This window comes from Cyrtonyx montezumae, unplaced genomic scaffold (genome assembly GCF_038088225.1).
Source record: "Cyrtonyx montezumae isolate F1298 unplaced genomic scaffold, pur_monq_1.0 scaffold_3, whole genome shotgun sequence".
In the NCBI taxonomy this organism is placed as follows: Eukaryota; Metazoa; Chordata; class Aves; order Galliformes; family Odontophoridae; genus Cyrtonyx; species Cyrtonyx montezumae.
The window spans coordinates 147145278-147167396 of record NW_027072034.1 but is presented as its reverse complement, the minus strand read 5'-3'; the positions used below and the strand labels follow the sequence as shown (position 1 = coordinate 147167396).

Sequence of the window (22119 nt, the reverse complement as noted above, 5' to 3'; positions counted from 1 at the left end):
CTTGTGCTTTCCAACAAAAACAAGGCAGTTCATGCCCCTGCTGACTCTGCACTCTACTAAAAACAAAAAACAAACAAAAAAACCCACAACAAACATACCACAACTTCATGCAAGATATTACAATAGCAACCTTTTTAAGAAAGGGCATGGTGAAGACTGTAAAAGCAGAGAAAGATTTACTAGTGGAGCTATAGGTCCTTGCTGTCATCATCTGCCCTGAATGAGGCAACCTGTCAAAGTGAGAGAACACCAAAACAAGCCCTTCTCTCCCATCTGTACTGTGTTTACATCTGCAGCTAGCATTTGTGTTATGGAACAACTTTGGTTAACCTTTGCCAGTCTTCATCCCATCTAAACACAGCCATAAAGAAGCCACTTGGTTAGGCTCCCTCAACAGCCAATGGAGGGATACAGGCATGTTCAAATCCAAGCATGCCTTGCTTCAGCATTACTTACAACAACGATGGAAAGAATAATCTTGTGAAAGTAATGCTGTCCACTGACTTCACAGGTAGCCAAGCACTTTAAATATTTTATTTTTAGACAACTATGATTAGGTGTGAGAAACACCTTTCTTGATTTATACCACTTAAGGCTTGTGGATATAACACACTGTATTTGTGAAAAACACACACAGAACTGTCCAGGTGACACTGCATCTGTTAAAATAAAACACTTCAGTGACACAGAATCCCAGAATCACTGAAATTGGCAAGGACCTCTGCATACCTCTTAATTCAGCTCCCCTCCCCAAAGCAGGGTCAATTATAGCTGATGGTTTAGAGCTTTGGACAGCTGGGTTCTGAATATCTTAAGACTTTACAGACTCCCTGGGCAACCCATTCCAGAGTTTGATCAATCTCAAAGCTTAAAAAAAAATTAAAAAAAAAAAAAAGTTGAGTTCTTTAATGTTTAAGTGGAATTTCTTCTATTTCAATATGTGCCCAATGCTTCTTGTCCTGTCACTGGCCACATCCCAGAGAGGAGCCTGCCTTAGTTTTCTTTACTCAGGGAATTTATACACACAGACCCCTGCTTGTGTGAGTCTTTCATTGCAAGAACTGAAGAAATGAAAAAAAACCTCTATGTAGAAGCTGATGTAATAACTTTAAATAAACACATTTTATTGCATATTTATGCTGTGGTGATAAAAAACATTCTGAAAGACTCTTAGCATACAACATACTTACTGGTGAACACCCAGTACTTCCCAGTCCTTCCCAACATCCTTAAGAGCTATGCTCTGTAGAGTACTTGGACAAATTTCTATCAATCTGCAAAGAAGCGACCAACCCATCTGTAAAACAAAAATACGGCTATTGTAGAAGAGAAACTCCACTCAGAATCTAAGTGTTGTGTTTTAATACCCCAGCTTTCAGAGGACAGATGTTCTGAAAAGACACCTAGCTAAATGAGGGATCATGAACTAACACAAGACAAAATATACAAGTTAAGAGTTGAAAGTAAAGCATATGGTAATAATGCTCAGTGCAAAAGCTTGTAGCAACATACCACCTTCTACTGCTTGAGGCTAGGGAACACACACATAAGAGATGCTGAGAGAGAAAAAAGATAGGAGATCCATCGTGTTCTATCACGGGGCACTAACGATCACTGACTATTACAGCTATTCCAACTTCATTGAGGCACAGCATTCACCATAAGAATTTGACACTTAATTACAAATGATAAGGAGAAAGGATGTATTTGTTTTTGAAAACCACCACTCTAAGAGCCTTGACTTTTAAATATCTGAAAATAATGTTGAAAATAAATAAGATAAACTGAAAAAAATGTTCCTCTTTGGCTGTCCATGTTGGAGAAATCTGTTCTGTGATGTGAGAACAATGGTCTTTATCATTACAAAAACATGCTGGGTGTATCAGCCTTCAGGCTGATAAGACTGAACATGTCAATGATGTCACTGAGCAAAACCTATGCAAAAAAAAAAAAAAATTAGCTAATGAACAAGAAAACCCCACTGTACTGAAAGAGAGGAAGAGAGCTGAAAAATGTCAAAAGTTCAAACTAAAATGGATTTCAGAAATAGAAATGAAAACCAAGCGTAAACATTTCCTGACCATATAAAAAAACTGAAGAAGAACAAAAAGTGGAAGTAGACCTGTGTGCTGTAAGAATGGGGTTCAAACAGAAGATAACTCGCCCTGTGGCGGGGGAGTTGGAACTTGATGACCCTTGGGGTCCCTTCCAACCCAAGCCATTCTATGATCCTGTGATTCTATAAACTAGGTGTAGCTCAAAAACAATAAGCACAATTAAACCAGATTTCAGCAGAAGAGTTAAATAAAGCAAAGGGGCCAAGACAAGACAGCTATCAAAACCAGAAAAGTAAGCAGCCTTTTCCATGGCCTAGGACCACCACAGCTCCCCAGTATGGGGTTACATATCATCTAATTTTCCATGTTCAAAGCAACAAATAGCAAATCTGCATGAGAGATGATCATCAATTGCAGATGAGCACAACATTGCAGAGATGAACATTAATTGATACTCTGTACACTACTTAAGAAAGATTTTGAAGTGCCATTTTCTGCCATAGTAATTGCTAAGTGCAGAACCCAATGAAAGTTGGGTGACTTCACAGAAGTAAAATGGTCTCTGGTATTGACATTTGTATCGATCATTTTTACTTGGATTATCACAACTCCAGGTGTGCCAAACATGTGTAAGGACTGTGGAACCACAGAAGTCAGAAGCAAACATGTGACCTGGTGATATGCAGTCAGATCTGCAATATTAAAATCACAGCCTGAGATAACAAAGAGCTTATTTTATCCATTTAACAATTATATAAGCAAGTAAGGGTCTTTTAAATAACAGAAATACTGAAGGATACAGGGAAAGGAAAAAAGCACAGTACACAAAGATATTCTTAAAAACATCTGAGTGGCCCCCACACACACAAGAGACAGCTGATGGCAGCACTGAAACCCTGTTATTTTTAAATCAAGCCCTTTTCATTTCTAGCATGCAATGAATTTATATGACATTAGCTCACACCTTTCCATGTGACACAATAAAGCTCTGCTGACTGCTCTTTCCTCAAATGCATACCGATTTTGCTCCATAGTTTCTAACCTGCTCCAGCCAGAGTCAGCCAGTAACTGCACAAAGAAACTACAAAGTTCACTTAAAATATGTCTATTTTACTTTATAGTGGTACAGACTTTATAGTTCAGTATATTCCTACTTACAAAGGAGCCTGTAAGGTTTATGCACTTAATCTGACTTGTACTGGTACCTGCAATATTGAGCTGTTAAGCAGACTGACTCTGTACAAGCTGATGGAATAGCAACTGTACATGATGCTTTGTAACTAGGTAAGCACAGGATAGGAAAGAAAATCCTCACTTCACACTCTCACTGTGCTTACTCTCTCATGAGAGTCAGTTCTATTATGATGCCAAAAGCAAAAAAGGCAACTGGTGAGTCAATCAATATATCCAATGAAAATTCATCAGCAGTATGAAGAGACTACACTGAAATGAGGGCCACATCACCTCACTGCTGCCATAGGACTGTCCATTCACAAAGGTCGCAAGGAGCTGCAGTGGTGCAGCAAGGAAGGCAGTGCTCTGCTGATACACTGTGGGTGTTTGTAAATACCATAACAGAACATGAAGGAAGAACTGCCCATGGCATTTTGTGGGGACTGGAGCTTTGCATTGCCTTTGAGCTTTCATTTGATGCCTGAATACAACACAGTAATGCAAAGAAGCTCTGTAACTTCTACACTGAAGTGAATGCAGGCAATGAATAGAAGTCATTTTAAAGTTCTGTACTAAATCAAATCAAAGTTGAAAATTTTACACTATTAAAATGAGAACTAAATGATCACTGCCTTCTAATGGTATTAAGAGCCCTGTGCAGCCCCCTCAGACCTGCTACCAGCTGAGGTTAAATCTCATGTTTTTCACTTCTTTGCCTGAACTCCTCAGCAGTGGTTTTGTAAATTTTGACATATCTAATATGCTTCATCCTAAAAAAAATATATTGCTTTCTTTTTTTCCTAGTGATCTGACAATTCTACAGTAAAACACTTTCAAATTTCAGACTCTGCACAAGCACTCAGTCTTTAGAAGAACCTTTCATATTTTAATCTGAATTCTATGCTTTGACCACTAGCTAAGGTCTATGAAGTTAAAAAAAAAACCCTTACACAACAGTACTATTTCAGAGGCATATGCAGCATGATTTGTTCTGTGAATTGAGAACAAGTAAAAGGTACCAGACATTTTGTAACCATACCGATGTACTTGATACACAAAGAGAATGAGCCTCACACATCTGGAGTTTGTAAACACTCTTTGTCCATACCATACACAGGAGCTTCATACACGCCTGCCAGGAAGGAGTTCTGCACAGGACAGGCTCAGCAGCAGCACTGTGAGCTCAGCACTGAGCAGATCAAGTACTACCTCTTGTTTACATGGGACAACACTGCAGGAGTAACCAAGCAGAAGCTTCAGCCGTAGCTGCTCCTCTGAGGAAAAAGGGATGCCTCCCCTACAAACTATAGGCTGTATAACTGTCATAGGATTGGGCTACACGGGCAGAAACGTACCTTGAGTCATTCTGCTATAAGTTTGTGTCATTGTTGCAAAATACTGACATATCAGAAATACACTGGGAAGCACTGCCAGTAGCTCAGAAATCTGTGAGGTGTGCAGAAGTGCATAAAGAGCCCCGAAGCACTTGTGTGCACTTGCAGAATGCAAGGCCAACTGTATCCCGGGCTGCATCAAAAGAGGAGTGGCCAGCAGGGAGAGGGAGGTGACTGTCCCCCTCTGCTCTGCCCTTGTGAGGCCCCATCAGGCATTCTGCGTGCAGGTCTGAGGCCACCAGCACAAGAACGATGTGGAGCTGTTGGAGCAAGACCAGAGAAGGGCAACAAAGATGATCAGAGTACTGCAGCAGCTCTCCTACGAAGACAGGTTGGGGGAGTTGGGGCTGTTCAGCCTGGAGATGACAGCTGAAGGAAGACCTCGCTGTGGCCTTCAAGTACTTGAGGGGAGCTTATAAACAGGAAGAGAAACAGATTTTTACACGAGAGTCAAGGAGAAGTGGCTTTAAATTAAATGATGGGAGATGTGAATTAGATGTTAGGAAGAAATTATTTACTCAGAGAGTGGTGAGGCCCTGGCACAGCCACCCAGAGAAGCTGTGGGTGCCCCATCCCTGGAGGTGCCCAAGGCCAGGTTGGACGGGGCCCTGTGCAGCCTGAGCTGGTGGGGGGCAGCCAGCCCACGGCAGGGGCTGGGTGGGCTTTACAGCCCTGTCCAACACAATCCATTCGATGACCGTGATAGTCCCACGGAGCCCGCCGCCCTCACACCGCTGCTGGCGCCCCGTGCCGGGGACGCGCGTTACCTGCTGCACGCCGGCCGCTCCCGCGTACACGTCGAGCACCAGCAACAGGGGCACGTGGGCGCTGCAGCCGCTGAACAGCCGCGGAGCTGCGGGAATACGGAGAGCAGGAGTTAGGGCCCGGCGGAGAGAGCCAGGGAGGGCAGGCGGGCAGCGGCCGCCCCTTACCGCTCTGCCGGGCCGCCAGCTCCAGCAAATCGCTCAGCGTCTGCACCAGCGTCTCCGGCCGTTTCCCCTCCTGGACGTTGCGGAGCCGGACGAGCAGCTTCCTCAGCGCCTCCTCCTCTCCCGCCGCCGCCGCCCGCTCCCGGTGGCAGCCGCTGGCCATGGCCGCGCCGCCGTCCCCCGCGCCGGGCGCCTCACCCCATCGGACGCGGCCCACGGGGACGGAGAGCGCACGACGCGGGCCCGTCCCGCCGCACTCGACGTCGCCCGGCGTCGCCCGGCGTCACCCGGCTATTTCGGGCCGCCCCTCCCGCTGCCCGCCCCGCGCTCCGGGTACGCGGTGGCGGCGGCCAAGCCCCGCGGGCGGGAGGAAGGGAGGTGAGGAGGGAGCGCCCCCCACCGCCGACAGGGAGCGCCCGCGAGGGCCCGCGCGCTGGCGGCCCGCTCGTTTGCAGTGATTGACAGCACGAGTGTCCAATAGAATGGCGGAGCGGCGGCACCGGGTTCCGCCCCTCATCCTGCCGCGGCTATAAGTAGAGCCCTGAAGGTTGTGCTAGTGGTTGAGGTGGTGTGTTTTTGTCTTTTTCTTTTGTGTTATCGTCGAGGAAAGCAGCGTAGTTATGTGGTAGCTTACTCTGTAGGGAAGATGTAATTGATGTGCTTATACCATGGACAAGCGGCAGGTCTTGAGTCCACCGTGTGCCTTGTGTGATGTGCTGATTGTGAATGCCCTTCCCTAGGGTGCTGTGGAGAAGGACCTGGGTGTTCTGCACTTGAGCAGCTGTGTGCTCTTGCCGCCAGGAAAGCCACTGTTATCCTGGGATGTGTTGAAAGGAGTGTGGTCAGCAGGTTGAGGGAGGTGATCCTGCTCCTCTGCTCTGCCCTGGTGGGGCTGTGGCTGCAGTGCTGTGCCCAGTTCTGGGCTCCCTGGTGCAGGAAAGACACAGGGTGTTCAGCAGAGGGTTGCAGTGATGATTGTGGGACTGGAGTATTTCCCTTATGAGGAAAAGCTGAGAGACCTGGAGCTTTTCAGCCTAGAAGAGACCAGGAGGGGATCTCATCAGCACTTCTAAAGGGCTGGAGTCAAGTGGATGCAGCCAGGCTCTTTTCAGTAGTGCCCAGGGACAGAATAATAGGTCACGGGCACAAATTGGGATGCAGAGAGTTTAGTACAAACGTGAGGAAGAGCTTTTTCACTGTGAGGGTGACAGAGCACTGGCACAGACTGCGTGGAGAGCTTATGGAATGTCCTTACCTGGACATACTTGAAGCCTACCTGGATGCTTTCCTGTGCAACCTACTGTAGGGAATCTGCTTTAGCAGGGGCTTGGACTCAGTGAGCTCTAGATCACTTCCAACCCTTACAATTTAGTGATTCTAGGTGGAAGGTGGGGCAGGAGCTGTGGTCTTTCCTAAAAGGTGAGGATGTTGTGGGGCAGCTGCAGTGATGCTGGAGGGCCTGGTGGAGCAGGTTAACCTTGGCTAAGGAAGGCGTGTGCTCTGTGCTTACAAGTGGTTTGGCCCCATGGGCTTGGTTAGGTCTGTGGGTTTGCTTGAGAGAAATCTTTGTTGCCCATAGAAGTGAAACTTCACTCCAAGCTGTGCAATGAGAGTTTGTTGTTCTGAGATAAGAAGTTTCTCCTGCCCTGAGCGTGAATTGCTTCACTTGTGGTTGATGCAATCTTCCTGTAATCTGGCAATGCTTCCGGTACCTCAGCTGCTTTTCTGAGGGAGCGGTATGTGAGCAGCAGGCTGCCAAGCACCTTCACTTTCAGAAAAGCATTACAAATGGCATATGTTACACAGAGAAGTTGCATGCACTCTAAGTATTAATTTAGGGAATGAACTTTGCAGTTAAACTGGAATTTTTTAGACAGAAGTCCAGTTTGGCAGTTCTTGGTAGGAGTATGGATCTACTTGAAGTTTGTACTCAGATTAGTGTTTGATTGATAAAAGTGTGTGATGCTGGTTGAACAGCTGATTTATAGGTCATTAGTTTCCCAAAATATGCTCTAAGCAACTGTGTTTGGTAATGCTTCTGAACATCCATGGTGCTGGCGTATTGGTCCTGAAAGGTTCAGACATTGTTGCCCTCACCATCTGCACAAAGAAACTATTGTCTCAGCATCCCAATTATAGTCTGCTAATTAGGGATGAGTTTGTTGAATGATGAGCCGGTACTATCTCCCTCTAAATCACTGGAAAACAAAATGTGAGGTAGTGTTATGAAATAGTCACTAATAGTTTGAGATGTGTGGAATTCATTACATATGGACTAAAACCAAAAGTAAGTTAATTAAATTGATTGTTTTCACTTATAAAAGTTTTTCCTTGCTGCAAAGCCATTAATTCAAGCACAAAGAATTTCTTTTAAACCAAGAAAAGATGTTCTAAACATTTTTTTTTGTCACACAAAGTGAATGCAAATACACTCTCTCAGATTTTATCAGTAATTGGCTTTTTTCCAGAGCCTGCTAAGCTGTAGCCACTATCAAACTTCACAAAAGATTTTTAATGGTCTGTCTTTAGAGTTTATACTGGTCAGAATTGTCACCTTTAAGGTTTTGAATCTCTGCAGTTACAAGTAGTGATACTGAAAGTCATGTTAATACAACTTTCAAATTGTAAAATTAAAGTGATTTTTGTGGCTGTTTTGTAAGTTCAGTAGAACTTCCTTCTGGCTGTGCTGCTGCTATGGACTTCTTTATGTCACAGTTCGTAAAAGAATACACCGGTACAAGTTATGCACAGGAGTGTCAGTGGATCTAAGTGAAATAAACTTGTGGTTTTCTTTAAGGAAATAAGTTCTCCATGACTTGGATGCAGTCCACATGTATATATTGAGTTTCTGCTCTTCTGCATTTAAGAGCCTTGTGTGTGTCAACTCTGGTTCAAACAGCTTTCAGTGGTTTAGCAAACTTCAAGCTTGACTATTAGGTAAATGAAAAGAGAAAGCAGATTTAATATCTGCTGAAATGTAATCTTGATTTATACTTTAAAAGATTTTCTTTCTTGAAAGATCTCAAGTTCAGTTCTTCAACCTGTCCTGCTTTTGTATGTTGTCACTCTGTTCCTCCACCCACTTCTCTGGCACTCCTTAAATTCCAAATGAATTTCAATTCCAAGCACTTGTTTCCTTAAGAGTTTTTTAATGAATTGTGTAGCACCTGGCTCTTTATTGAGGCTAAGTGCTTTGGGTGTACAAGAGTTTTTCCTTCTTTTTGTTTTTAATGAGACTGATGACTAACTGCTCAGTATGTACTGCTGTATGTTTATCTTTTTGGATGGGACCACTAATACTCATTAAATAATATAACATCTTTGGAGGGTGACCATCAAGACAGAGATGACAGTGTATTAACAGTGTACAATGACAGTGTATTAACACAGAGACTAATTTTTCCTGTGATGTGTGGAAGCAGATCTCAACTTCCAGCTTTTTGCAGTCCTGTATCATAACAGTATGATATCAGATAGCAGTGGAGATGTGACAGTCTTGCTCATGTGAGCCTGGGGATTGTGGTATCAGTGGGATAATAAATTTTAGGTCACCCTACTTCTTTCCTGCTATAGCTTATGAACTCAGGAGGGCAGTACTGATCTACGTGGAATATTATATTGAAGACTGAGATTTGGTTTTTAGAGAAAAGTTAAGGCAACGTTAATGTTTGTGTTTGGCCTCCATCACTGTATTTTTGACTAATGTACATCAGGAAGTCTTTGTTCTTATTTGTCACCTAATTTCAGTGGAGAAAGTAGGAACCTGACCACAGTAATCATAGCATGGCCCTGCTCAGTTAATCTAGGGCTGTGGGATGGCATTTAACAACTGATGTTTTTGAATCCCATGCTTTTTACTCTGACTCACCTCAGCTTTAGTTGTAGTTAGTAACCTCCATTTTTTGACTTTGTGCCACTGGCCATGAGAGTCTAGAGGTGTTTAGGGATGGGGCCTGGAGTGGTCTCATTGGTAGTGTCTGCTGAGAGCTTGTCCAGGTGGAATCCAGGTGTATGCTGGACAGATTTCTCTTCTGGGCAGTGCATGGATGTGGCTGAAAGGCTGACTGATCCAGGCTTTGATGTGGGACTGTGCAACAGGTTGCCTGAGGAGTGACTGCCACAATGCTGAATAGAACCAGTGAAGATGTAGAGCCTTCTAAATATAACAGAACAGACACAGAAATATTTATTGCCTGCCCTTTGTCAGAGGGGTAATTTCCTGTAAGAAGCAAGTAGTTAGTTCCTTATTCTGTTTGCAGGCGAAGCCATAACTGTAACAGGGAAGACTAGATCGCTGGAGAGAATATTCATGCACTTGAGTTTAAATCTCATTTGTGTTGTAAAATGGGTTGTTGTGGCCCAAACCCTAATTGTATGTTAGGGACATATTCCTGGACCAATTAAGTCTAAGATGTTACATGTATAGTGGGAAATACTACTCTATCTTCTTTTTCTTCCTCATTCTGTTTCAGTGACATGAAAAATTAGGCCTTGAGAGTACAGCCATTAAGACAGACTTAAGAAACACTTGTGCCTTTTTTCCTCTACAGGGGCTGTTCTGTCCTGGTCCTGTCCTTTGGATGTAGCTTCAACCTATATCTAACACCATGCTAGCTTTTGCCTGTACCTTCTGAGAGCCTGCTGCTGTGCTTCCCTCCTCAGCCAGTGCAGCTTGTAATGCTTAGCAGTGAAGTGTTTCTGTCCTCCAGGGCCTGAATATAGAGTCACTGTACATGGGTGAAGTAGCTGATTCCAGTCACCCTTTCTATGTATTTGGTTTGGTGGCCTCTCCTTGTTTCTAACCCTCCTCACTTTCTCTTGAGAAAGAGAACTGTGAGAAATGGGAGTACCTGGCTTTCTGTCTGGTCTGACTTTTCTGCCACTGTAATTGTGATGATGTTTGCAACTAACTGACTTTGTCAAGGAGTCCCAGAAGCTATGGGCCTGAAGAAGCAATGTTGTGTAATCTGCACACTGTATATTGGTTTTCACTGTAGCCTGACAAGTTAATAAACCTCATTGCATCTGCTCACAGACCTTGTGCATTCCTAGTTCTTATCTCTTATAGATGCCTGCAGAAGCAGTGGTAGCAGCTGTGTATCCTAAGTCTGGGAAGATGGAGTTGGCAGTTACAAAGCTGAGAGGCAACTTCCAGAAACTGTAGGAGTCAGAGTATATACTAGGAAAGCATAATGTTCAATGCAGGCAAAAGGAAAATAGCATCACCAAGACCATGCAGTTATTTTCCTAAAACTGGAATTGTCTGCCTGATATAGGATATAATAGTATTTTTTTCCCCATCAAGCGGTGTATAAAGCCTGTAGAAATTGTCACAAATATTGTAGATTAACTGAGCTGAGACTAGCAAGGACTGTCTTAGCTAGGGGGAAAATATTTTTCAGGGAAATGACTCATTCTAAGTCAGTTACTGGGTGGAAAAGATTTGGCCTAAGGAAGTTATTTTTCTCCTTCTGGGGGAAGTGTGGTAGTGAAGGCTTTTTTTTTTTTAGTGCAGTCCAGCTGTAATAATTGAACTTGGTTTCATCATTTCTGTTCCATTGTATTTGTTGTGCTGTTCCCTGTTAGTGTGACTGGATGCCTTCTGGATCCTAGTGTCAGACTCTGGGAGCATTAACCAAGATTCTAAAAGTTCATTTTTCTTGAACAAATATGTCCAGTGTACCCTGATACTTGGCTGTACAACCAGGGGTGCCTGCAATTGGAATATTTTACCCCTTGACGTCTTAGCATTGTGTTAGTTTGTGTGATATAGCTGGTGTGAGACTTACTTGCTTCAAGCAATGTATTTGTTACTGCTTCTGTTCTTGTGTGGCTGCAGTTTTGTGCAGAGAGTTGAAAATAAACAAACAAAACAAAAAACAAACCCTCCCAGGCAACCAAATCTTAGTGTCTTTTTGAACAGTTTTGTTAGGGTGCATTTGCATGACAAAGTTTCAGCCTCTGTCTTGTAGCTCAAGAAATCCTGATATCCTTAATTCATCTTTTACCAGGAATACCAGATGACTGGATTTGGATAGCCACACTGAAATAACTCTGAAGAATATTCTGATCTGTGTATCAGCTGTGAATCTGCAGAGGTCTACGTGGGTTACTGTATAGCAAGGAGGGCATGAAGATATGGTTCCTGCAGGTTATTTCTGGTTGCTGTTTCATCTATGTTGTTACTAATGTCTTACAGTTGTATGGATAAATGTGTCACACCTGGCCCCAGTGATGTGTCACAGAGGTGTGGTGAGACTTGAGATAGTTCAGGATCCTTCTGGAGGACTGTCAGAGGCCGTAGTGTGGCTGCACCTCTGATGTGGTTACATGCAAAGGGCATGTCAGGGCTGTGACCTGTGTGCACCATCTCATTCTCCTGGAACAGCCACCTTTCAGAGGGAGGAGATAAATGTGCTCTTGTTGGATGCCCACATGCACCCTGGGAAATTGTTGGGTGCACAGCAGTGAGCTGGTAGAGGCACAAGGTAACCTGCACTGCAAAGCAGTGTATTCCTTCAGGGCAGACTGATACTGGAATAGTAATGTAAACATATACATTGAAGCTAAACTGGTTGGTGTTTGGAATCATCTTTGAGTTTGGCTCACTGAGTCACTGTGGGCTGAGGTGTGGCTTAGGCACTGGTGACAGAGTCAGAAGCAGTAAATAGCATCTGCCCAACTAAAGCACCAAGGAATTATCTTACCACGATTGCATGTTTATTGGAATCATACTTCTGGACAGTGATTTGTGACAGAGCAAAGTGTGGAGTGAAGATGAAGTTGTGAAAAAGATCTTGTAGTCAAGCTTGAATCTACCAAGCAAAAATGTATATGTTCTTCTGGATTGTAAGAATGAATACAAATACATGATTCTAACTACTGAATGATCCTTTGCATAAGTCTGTGCACAGTGACTAAGTGCTCTGCAATTCCTTCTCTCATCTCCTGTCCCTTTTTCCATCAGTGTAGCCTATGCTGTTGTCCCACCACCTCCTGCCAGACTGTCTCCTATTTCTCTGCATCTAACCTATATTCACCTGCTTGAGCACAGCCATTGCTCTAGCTCTACGTTGAAAGGCAGACTATGTAACATGAATGGAAGTAAATAATGACTTCACAATACCCTAATGGGGCTGTAGGACTTCATTCTTGCTTTACAGTACTAAACTGCAGTGGAATTCAGGGAATGCAAGATATTCCTCAGAATTCTCAGAGCAAAAATGATTAGGACTCTTCTGAAACATGAAGATATGTGCTTTGTAAAATAAATCTTTCAGTCAGTTTTTCCATAAAACTCACTCAATGCTGTCTGTTCTTTTCTCTGAGCAGAGCTTCATGTTGACCAAATTAGGTAATGTATTCATTATAATGAATTCATTATAATTCATTATAAATTCATGTAACTCCAAATTAGGCAATTTTCTATTTTAATTTAACAGTTCCCATGACCTTATCACCCAATGTGTAAAAAAAAACAGTTATACTTGCTCAGAATTTGTATAATGTCATGGAGAACAAAAAGGTGCATTGAACAATACAGGAACTTCCTACATGAATCCAGTGTTAGATTTGAGCCTACTGTAAAACTGATTTTTAACTCTTCTCAGTGGTTGATGGGATAGAAGTTCAGAAAAATGAGGAGCAGCTGAAGGAGCATTGCTGGGACACTGTGGCTGTGCCCATCCTAAGGATTAAGATGAGGAGAAAGACAAAGCCTAGAGTTTCAGTTGGAGTGAGGCTGCAAAGGGACTTCCAAAGGAAGAGGCAACCTGGCAGAAGCCTCCTCCTTGGGAAGCTGAGTCTGGATTATGGCTTGCCTCTGAGTTCAAGGCCCAGCCCAGTCTGAGAATTATATTTAGAAGACAAATTATTGTAGAACTCATTGGCAGTTAGGATTATTTGCCTTCTGTTCTCAGTCATCTCTGATGTCTCATGCAAATGATTTTGCAGCCTCAGTTCCTTTTTTTCCTCATGACAATTATCTTCACACAGAATGTCTCACACTGAATTCAGTCTGTCCCTGGTATCTCTCCTCTCAGGCCTGTATTGCCATCTGCTGTGTAGTAATTTCCTCATTTTGTTATCCTTTCCATTTTTGGTGCTGTCGCTGATGTGGATGTTTTGTGATTTTTTTTTTAATTTTTTTTGTTTTAGAGGAAATGCAAAAGCGCTGTGGGTCAGTTGTAAAAAGACTGTTGCAGTGTGATGTAAGTATGCTCAGAACTGAAGCTTCATCTTTTTGACAGGAGAGGGAGGCTGTGCGCAAGGAAAAGTAGTAGGCTGTTTTATTTCTTGCTGAAAAGGAAGATGATCTTCTAAAGCAGTTGTTCTGTTTAGACTGTTTCTAGTGTTTTTGGCTTCATGCTCTCCTGTTTCCTTATTTGCAGTGCTTTACATCACCGATGAGCCTTCAGAGGCTCCATTAGCTATTACCTGGGGACTCTCTCTGCAAGCTCTTTCTGACAAAGTGCAGTCTTGTGTCTGTTTTTCCACATTCAGTTTTCTCTTATCTTATTTTAGAGAAAAATGAAAAACTATGAGGGACTTTATAACCACATTTTCTGTTTCTGGAGAAAAAATTTTGAAAAGTCCATTCATATTTATCACTGAAGGTGTGATGTTTTGAGTAAACACTTCTTCCCTGTGTTACATCGCTGTTCTGTGATTGGGAAGGGATGGTGTTAACTTGAAAGACAGAAGGTGCCCAGACAGGGCCTATTCAGGAATGATATGACAGCAAATTTATTGTCTTCTGGACAACATGACAATAAATGATTCATCTGCTTTTATCTCTTAGCTAGCAGGGACTCCGTGGTGGTAATGGAGTTACAGCTTCAGAAACCAGTGGCAGGCCAGCCATTCTGCCACAACCTAAAAGATGGGCTTTCCAGTTCATTTGGTAGCCATTTGAATTTTCAGTGTGTTCTGTACAGAAGGTTTGTCATCCCCTCAGCCTCAGAATGTACCTTTGTTCAAGCAGATACCCTACTTGAGTTTCAAAAAGGTGCTAGATACTTAATGACATTTTTGTGCAAAGTCCTTCAGTTTGTTCCTTAAAGGCAGCTGCAGAGTGTTTCACGTGCATTTTTCAGAAAGGACTGATAGTCACTGAAAATTGAGTATTTTCATGATAATAGGTTAAAGCATAATGAAGGTGGGATTTGTGCACGTATGTCTTAAATTGGAGTGACACCTAGTGGTGAGTGTACTTAGAGCAGTATAGAATCCGGTTCTTTTTGTCTTTTATCTTCTTGTAACTACGCTTTCTTCTGCTCTCTCTTGAGAAAATACAAGTTTGCCTGAAATTCCACTTTCTCCGAAGTGCTTCTTCCTTATGCCGTCCTTTGGGGTGCACTGCTTTGCCATGTGTCACTGTATCTTTCTGTTAATAGAACAGATAAACTACTGTAGTACTTCATATAATTTTTTCCTGCTGAACAGCTGATTATGCATTTTGTCTCTCTAAATTAGAAACCGAAGGAGATGATCAGGATGTTTTCTGAGAGTATCCAGCTGATTATACAGTGTCTGTTAATGGGGCAAAGCTTTCACTTGATCAGACTCTTAAGGAAAAAAATAAATGAGGAATAAATGGGATTTGTCTGGTTTCTAAGGAGATGCAACATGAACCATAGATCTCTAAATGCAGATTTCAAGATCCTCTTGAAGAGGGCTGGGAGGGCCAGTTGATCTGGAGGGAGCAGCTTATCTCAGGGAGGTAGTGTGGTGTCATGTTGTACTTGCAAAGGGCTGTAGGTTTAAAAAGGAGGTCTCACAGCCAGGAAGCAAACAGCTCTGACAGGCTAAGGAGCATGATCAGAGAACAGCTATTTTGCCAAAGGCATGTAGTGTCTGTGGGCACAATACTCAATACTGATTTCTATATGACTTTTTTTTCATGTGACAGTTCACGTGACTTGAGAAGAAGTTCCTCTAATAGCAAAGCAATATGCTAGTTTCTTCCTCGGTTTAAATCCACTGTTGTTGAGTAGCAAACTCAGGAGCTGCTGTGCCAGTTCAGTAGCTCTGCCCAAGTTGCTCCATCTGTAGGGGGAAGTGATAGTGGTAAGTAATGTAAGTAAGAAAACGTGCCTCTGTGACTGTAGTTCTGAATCAGCTCCTGTGCTGACTATGCTGTCACAATAAACTGCTTGAAACATCTTCAGATAACTCCAGTTACCTGGAGAGGGATTAGAAAAGTACAATTAGAAAATAGAATAAGGTACTGAGATGACAGGGGCAGATTAGGAAGGCAGTATTTTGTCATGAGAGCAGGACAAGACCAGTGTCAGTGATACCAACATACGATACCAACACATTTATGAATTGCCTTACAGGTTTGTATATTCTGGCTATCTTCAACATATGTAATGACTGTGCTTAAAATTTGGTTGGTTAGGTAAGAGTGTTTTCTTCTCATCCAAAGAAGCTCTCTGAAGTATGTCAAGTTGGTTTCACTGGAAGGGAATAACACTTGTTATTGTATCAGGGGCTGGTTGCGTGGAGCTGGACTTCGTTCTTTAGTCATTACAGCTGAGTTTTTTGTCCCCCAAAGAACTCAGCTGTGGCTTAAGTCTGGCAAGCTTGCTTCTGTAGTCCTTCACAGTCAGCAGGCTCTGTGATATTTAAGGTCTCTCCCAGCCCATTCTATGATGTAGCTTCCCTTAAAGAGTGGGAGAATGTGTTGGCAAATCCCTACCCATGCCTGCTTTAGAAAAAACAAGCCTAGATTTTGTCTTTAGCTTTTTGAAGAGGAAAATCCCTGAAAATCTTGAAATCCACTTCAGGCTATCTGAGATATTACTTTGAACTTACATGAATTAGTCCTTCCTTTTGATACAGTCAGTGTCTTTAAACATCAGTGGTTACAAAAGGTATCTGTAAAAAAAAAAAAAAAAAAAAAGCAAATAAATAAACAAAAAAAAACCCACCACCAACAACAAAACTTCTACGATGTTCTTGTCACTTGGGTAGTCAGCCAGTAGTCCCACATGACATAAACTATAGCATTTCATTTTGCAGTTGCAGCTTCTGTGTTTAACAGTTACATCTCAGCTGATTTTGTCTGCTGCACAGCTGAAAGGGAGTCTGATGTGAAAGGCTGATGGACTTCAGTTACTCTTCAAAGCTTGGTGAAACCTTGAAGGGTTTATAGTTGGGTAAATGATACCTTGCATTTAACATTTTCATCAGCTCTAAGGTTCTTCTTCCTCCACAGTACAAATTGAGGTTTGGATCCCAGAGATATACTTTACAATAACCCTTTAATTTCTTATGGTCTTCATGAAGCATTACCCATTCCTGTTGACAAATGGCAACAAACTGCTGATGAATGCTGTCTCCAGGCTAAAATTAACCCATGTTTAGATGCATGATTTGGAAAAAAATGATGGAAAGAAATAAGGAATACTTAGGAACTGCAGGACTATTCCAGAAATTCCTGTTATAGCAGAAATAAAAATTCACAGCCTGAAGCAGCGATTCCCACCTGGTGGGGAAAGCAGGGCCAACCCAGAGGAGCTCAGATGCATGCAATATACCTGAGGAACTGGAAGGGATGGAACCAGGATCTGCCCCTTCACAGACTTCATTTAAGGGTTGGCAGTGGAGGCAAGGGCATCTTGCTGGAGATCCCTGCCTACTAGAGGCCTTCCAAAGGTAAGCAGTTTTTCTTCCTTTGTTTCTGCATCTGCTGCATTTGAATTTGTTCTCATTTGCTGCAGCCTAGGATTGTGCTAATCTGTTATTACTGATGTACATTCCATCACATTATAGCATTACAGTATTACAATATGTTGGTGAGACACTGCACTTTCTGTAAGGTAAACCTTCATAAATACTCTCAGATAATACCTCTTTTTCATTCCCAGAATAAATTCATTCCAATGCTTGTAGCAGTCACTTCACCATGTTCTTCACAACAAAATGTCTGTTCCTCTGATAGGCTCATTTGCTAAAGCTAAATCACATACATATACATTCTAATAAAGGAATCCATTCCCATCCTCATAGTAGGATAATGTCACTCCTTAACTGTAGATTAAAAGTTCTTGGTCCTTCAGTAGTTATTTGCATTTCATTTCTCAACTCACAGCATTCATGCACAGTAGAGCATCCGCTGAGTCTGTGTGCTTTTGGGTTCTCTTTGCTTCATGTATAAAACTGAGTCAAGATGAATGTGAATAGAGGTTTTAAACCTAGAAGATAAGTGTAATTTATTCACATAACTCTTTAAGGTATCAGTGAAGCAGGAAATAATAGAAATTTTTATAAGTTATTAGAATATTGATGAAAATTGCTGAACAAAACAGCATTCAGTTTTTACAATGATGTGTCAGCTTAATTCCACTTGCTATATTCAAAAGATCTTCATTAATTTCTCAATTCTGTATAGCTTTGTGCTTGTCATCTGGGTTTGAGGGTCAGCAGCCAAACAACAGCTTTCTTGTTCCAATCTTGCTGAATGGCATTTCTTATCAATCTGTCATAGGTTTCCAAATAATATCTTGTGCCCTGTTTAAGTTGGTCATTCTTGGTAGGGAGGCTGATATTTTTTGCTTCATGTATCAAATTAAAACTTTATTCTGTTTTTGTATGACTTTTTGCAGTTGTAATTCACTAATATTTTCCTATGAAACAGTGTATTGAGCATGGTGTGTCACCGGATTGACCATGACTAAGAAATCTTTAAAGCTGAGAGTTAATTTTAATACTCACCAGCTGAAATTATTTCAGACCATTTTATTGGAAGGATATTTCTTTATGTAACAATATTGCTTGCTCCTGTTGGAAAAAAAGTTAAAATCCCTTTTATTGTTTTGATAGCTTTCCCTTTCTGCTTCTAATAATGTTGGTAGGAAGTGGCTGTATATAAGTCTTGGTCTTATGTGATCAATTATGCTTTGATTTCGTTTTATGGGTAAAAAAAAAAAAAAGTGCTTTGACCTATTTTGAAATGTGTTCACTGGAAGGTTTTGGATTTGACTATTTTGGCATATCCTATTTTCTGTTTCTGTCTAGATATTGTTCAAGGTTTTTACTGTGCAATTACATTAGATTTTTGGCTATGAACAGTCATAAAACGAGACTGAAGCATTCTGTAGCAAAGCCAGCTTCTCCAAAATATCTGTTGCAGAGCTAGTTTAATTTAAGAAACTGCAATTAGCTATCTTTTTCATCACTGTGGTGCAAATGGAAAATTTTGAAGATTAAGTATAAGAAGCAGAATACTTGTTGTAAAACATGGAAGACCTGTCCAGATCTGGATCGTGGTGTATGCAATTACTGTCCATTTCCCTGTTAGTCTTTAGTATCCTCTTAGAATTCAGCTTGATTTTTATGACTTATGGTAGATGAAGTATTTTTTACCCAGCAGTGTTAAGTTAGATATGTGTACATCATCATCCAAATCAAACTGCAGGCAATAGTTTGCTCTGGTGCTGGCAAAAAGATGACAAAATACATTGAAATAGTTGGATCTGAATAGTAGATTATGACCTTTATTTGTAAATATATGAAGATTCATAGCAACACTATGTGCACGCATCTGCACATCCTGAGATAAACTGCCTCACTGTGGGTATGCGGCTTCTGACCAGTGGCAGATGTTCCAAACCTATTTGGTCACTGAGGGACCCCTTCAGTGAAAGGGAATTTCTCTTGCAGGATGTGAGTTCACCCCTGTTTGACCCAGTGTTTTCAAAGGCTAGCCCAGATGCAGCTGGGACATACCTCAAGGTTATAAATAAATATATAAATAAAAGATCTTTTGATTTGAGGACAACCCTTTTACACTGTCACTATGTATGATATGCACAGCACAGTTTCCCTTCAGTGTATCTGTGCTTGGCCACCCAATGACAGAATGAAGGTCAAGAAGTGACCTTCTCATAGATGCACAGCCCTTAGAGAAATCACAACATTTCAGTTGCTTTTTCTTGTGAAAATGCATTAGTGTCAACACTTGCTAATGTTCTTGCTGTTTTGTAATTGTTCCCTGGCTGACTTAACCCTACATTCTGTTTTTGTGGCATAGCTTCATGCTTTCTTTAAATACAAGAAACCAAACCCTTTTGTTTTTCTTGGCTTTTTTTTTTTTTTTTTTTGTCATGGGTATGGCTTTGAGTGGTTCTCTAACACTGTGATGCCCTTGGCTGCATATTAACTTATCTTGGCAAATACCTGTCCATCCTTCTATGCTGTCTTATGAGCTCAGCTCATGACCAGGCAATGGTGTAGAAAGCAAGTGGAGGGGAGAGGCTTATTTTCTGTAACTCTACTAATCTTTGTTTGTCTACTTTATTTTGCCTACATTCCAGTGTTAAACCCTGGGCATTGATTCTCCCCCTCTCTACCCTGGAATGTGGTTTAGAAATGCTACCTGTGTTGAGATGTCTTCTTAATTGCCCTCAAGATGTGGGGTGCTCTATCTTGAAAAGTGGGTTATTCCTGAGAGCTCTGGGCACTGACATGACAGATAGGACTTGGACCTCACCCATTTTCTATTGCATAGCTTGTGCAAGCTTAAGAAACTGACTGAACAGAAAGGGTGGTGGCTTTAGTCCCACAGCCAGAGAGCAGATTCTGCAGCAATGAGATGTTTGTTGCCTCACTGAAGTCTCTCCTTGGTCTAGTCCTCCAATATCCACTTCTGTTTTAAACCTGGAGAACATATGCCTTGCCTTGTTAGGGCTAAATCAATGTATAACAGACGCCTTTGCTACAAGTGAAACCTATTTAGAGCAATAGTGGTGTGTATAAGTACTGAATCAGCAGTCTAGATTATCCAAATAATATATATAAAGTATATAAACCGTACAATCACAGAACTGACTCAAGCATACAAAGAATAAGCACAGAATCAAGTATAAAGTTTTAAAATTTCAGGGCTATGAGGGTGGTTTAATAAAGTATTGATGATGTTAGTTTGCCATTATTGTTGCTTCTGTCAGATTGCTTCTCTTTGGGAATTTAGAGAAATATCTAAATGCAGTTTGATGACAAAATTGTTGCTTTTAAATTTTCTAACTGAAAATTTCACTGATGGGTCTTAAAATGTTCCAAATGAGTATATCCACATTATCTTGTTAGAGAAGGCCAGCAAGAAAGCTGATGCAATTCATCCTCTTTCCTTAGCACTACTTTATTCCCTGCAAGGACCCTTGTATTTATTGTTCAATCTTGCATTGTTTTTTTACTTCCTCAGTAAATGTCACAGATTAACCTGAGGTTTTGTTCTAAGTATAGTTCTGTTTGGAGTGCTTCCTTCTTGTATTCCTCTTCTTGGATTAGACGTGAGAGTATTAATTACGGCAAAAATGCTCAGTGTGTGCCTTGCTTACATGCTGCTGAAAATAATGTATTGCTTCCTGATATCGCTGTAATGTGTGGAGCTATTTTAGGCAAACTAAAATCATTATTTGGAAGAGTTTCATGCATCATATATTTGCTCTCGGGTCTGGATTTCTTGCTGGTGAATTTACCTTTTGATTAACATGCAGTTCTTTTGGAGATAACGTGAAAATCTTGCTGCTGGTGCTGGTCCATGCTAACGTGCTGTTTTTCAGGCTTCAGTTTCTTTGGCAAACAGAGAAAATAGAGAACTGATGAAAGTAGCAGTCTGAAAGTATAAGGAATCTGGAATTCTTATACAAACAGTACTTCTCCTCATAGTCATGTTAAACAATTTCTGAGCGGTTGCTATGTTTTAAGCAAACCTTATACTGTGACAAGAGTAGCCAGCATTTCTGTATATAATAAATGACTATATGCAGTGATATAGTCAAGGAGAGTTCATGAAGGTATTCTTTAAAATATGGAGAGGTTTTGGCCTTCCTATTTGCGAGAATGATATATAAAAGATAAAATTTCTTGGTCTCTTGATGCATCTATTGAATCATTGAATTGAAAAAGGACTGTAATATATATTTTTTTTTCCTTCAAGGGGAGCTAAAATTCCCTCAGTTTTCATATGTTCATAGAATCTTTCACACATTTTCATATGCACATGGGAGAAGTCATTGAATATTGTAGCTGTAATATTTATTTCCATGGTCTGCACATCAGCCCTGTGGTAGTGACTTGTCTCATGAATGGTTAAACCATGTTCTGTAGATGCTTACTCTTCTCTCTGCAGCTGTTTCTGTCACAAGAGTCCTTTTCACTGCCTTATGAGAATGTTGCTCTTCCCATGTGTATTCATAGTTCTAAAGCCATCATGCTCAATTGTGAGGCTTAGTAGATGCAATTAGCATCATCCTCTCTCAGCAACATCCTTTATTTGTACTCTTTCCTTGAACTGTTCATCACTAAATGATTATGTTAATGAATAATCTGTGGTATGCTGGCATCTTGAACATTTTATAAATGGTCCTTCCCTCTCAAGGAGAGTATAGTAGCACTGGAAAAGTTCTGTTTAATAGGTGGCTGATTTTCTGATAGCTATCAAGGAATGGAACAAATTGAATGATTCCTGTATGAGGATTCAATGAACTATTTCTCTTCTATACTTTCTGTTCTTGGGAAAAAAAAAGTGGATCTGGGTTGTACATGTATAACACTGTG

General features: G+C 41.4%; 1 protein-coding gene across 2 annotated transcripts in view; it reads right to left on the bottom strand.

Annotated features, from left to right (window-relative positions):
• Positions 1-5799, bottom strand: part of LRRK2 (leucine rich repeat kinase 2) — a 63820-nt gene extending 58021 nt beyond the window's left edge. Inside the window, exons 1-3 of one of the 2 annotated variants that reach the window (XM_065743588.1) lie at positions 5557-5799; positions 5392-5477; positions 1191-1297 (exon numbers count right to left, since the gene is read on the bottom strand). In XM_065743588.1, the coding sequence (XP_065599660.1) occupies positions 1191-1297; positions 5392-5477; positions 5557-5716 (353 nt within the window). In that variant the 5' untranslated portion in view covers positions 5717-5799. The remainder of the gene's footprint in view (positions 1-1190; positions 1298-5391; positions 5478-5556) is intronic. The other variant, XM_065743587.1, reaches the window with a different exon arrangement.
• Positions 5800-22119: the final 16320 nt, after the last annotated feature.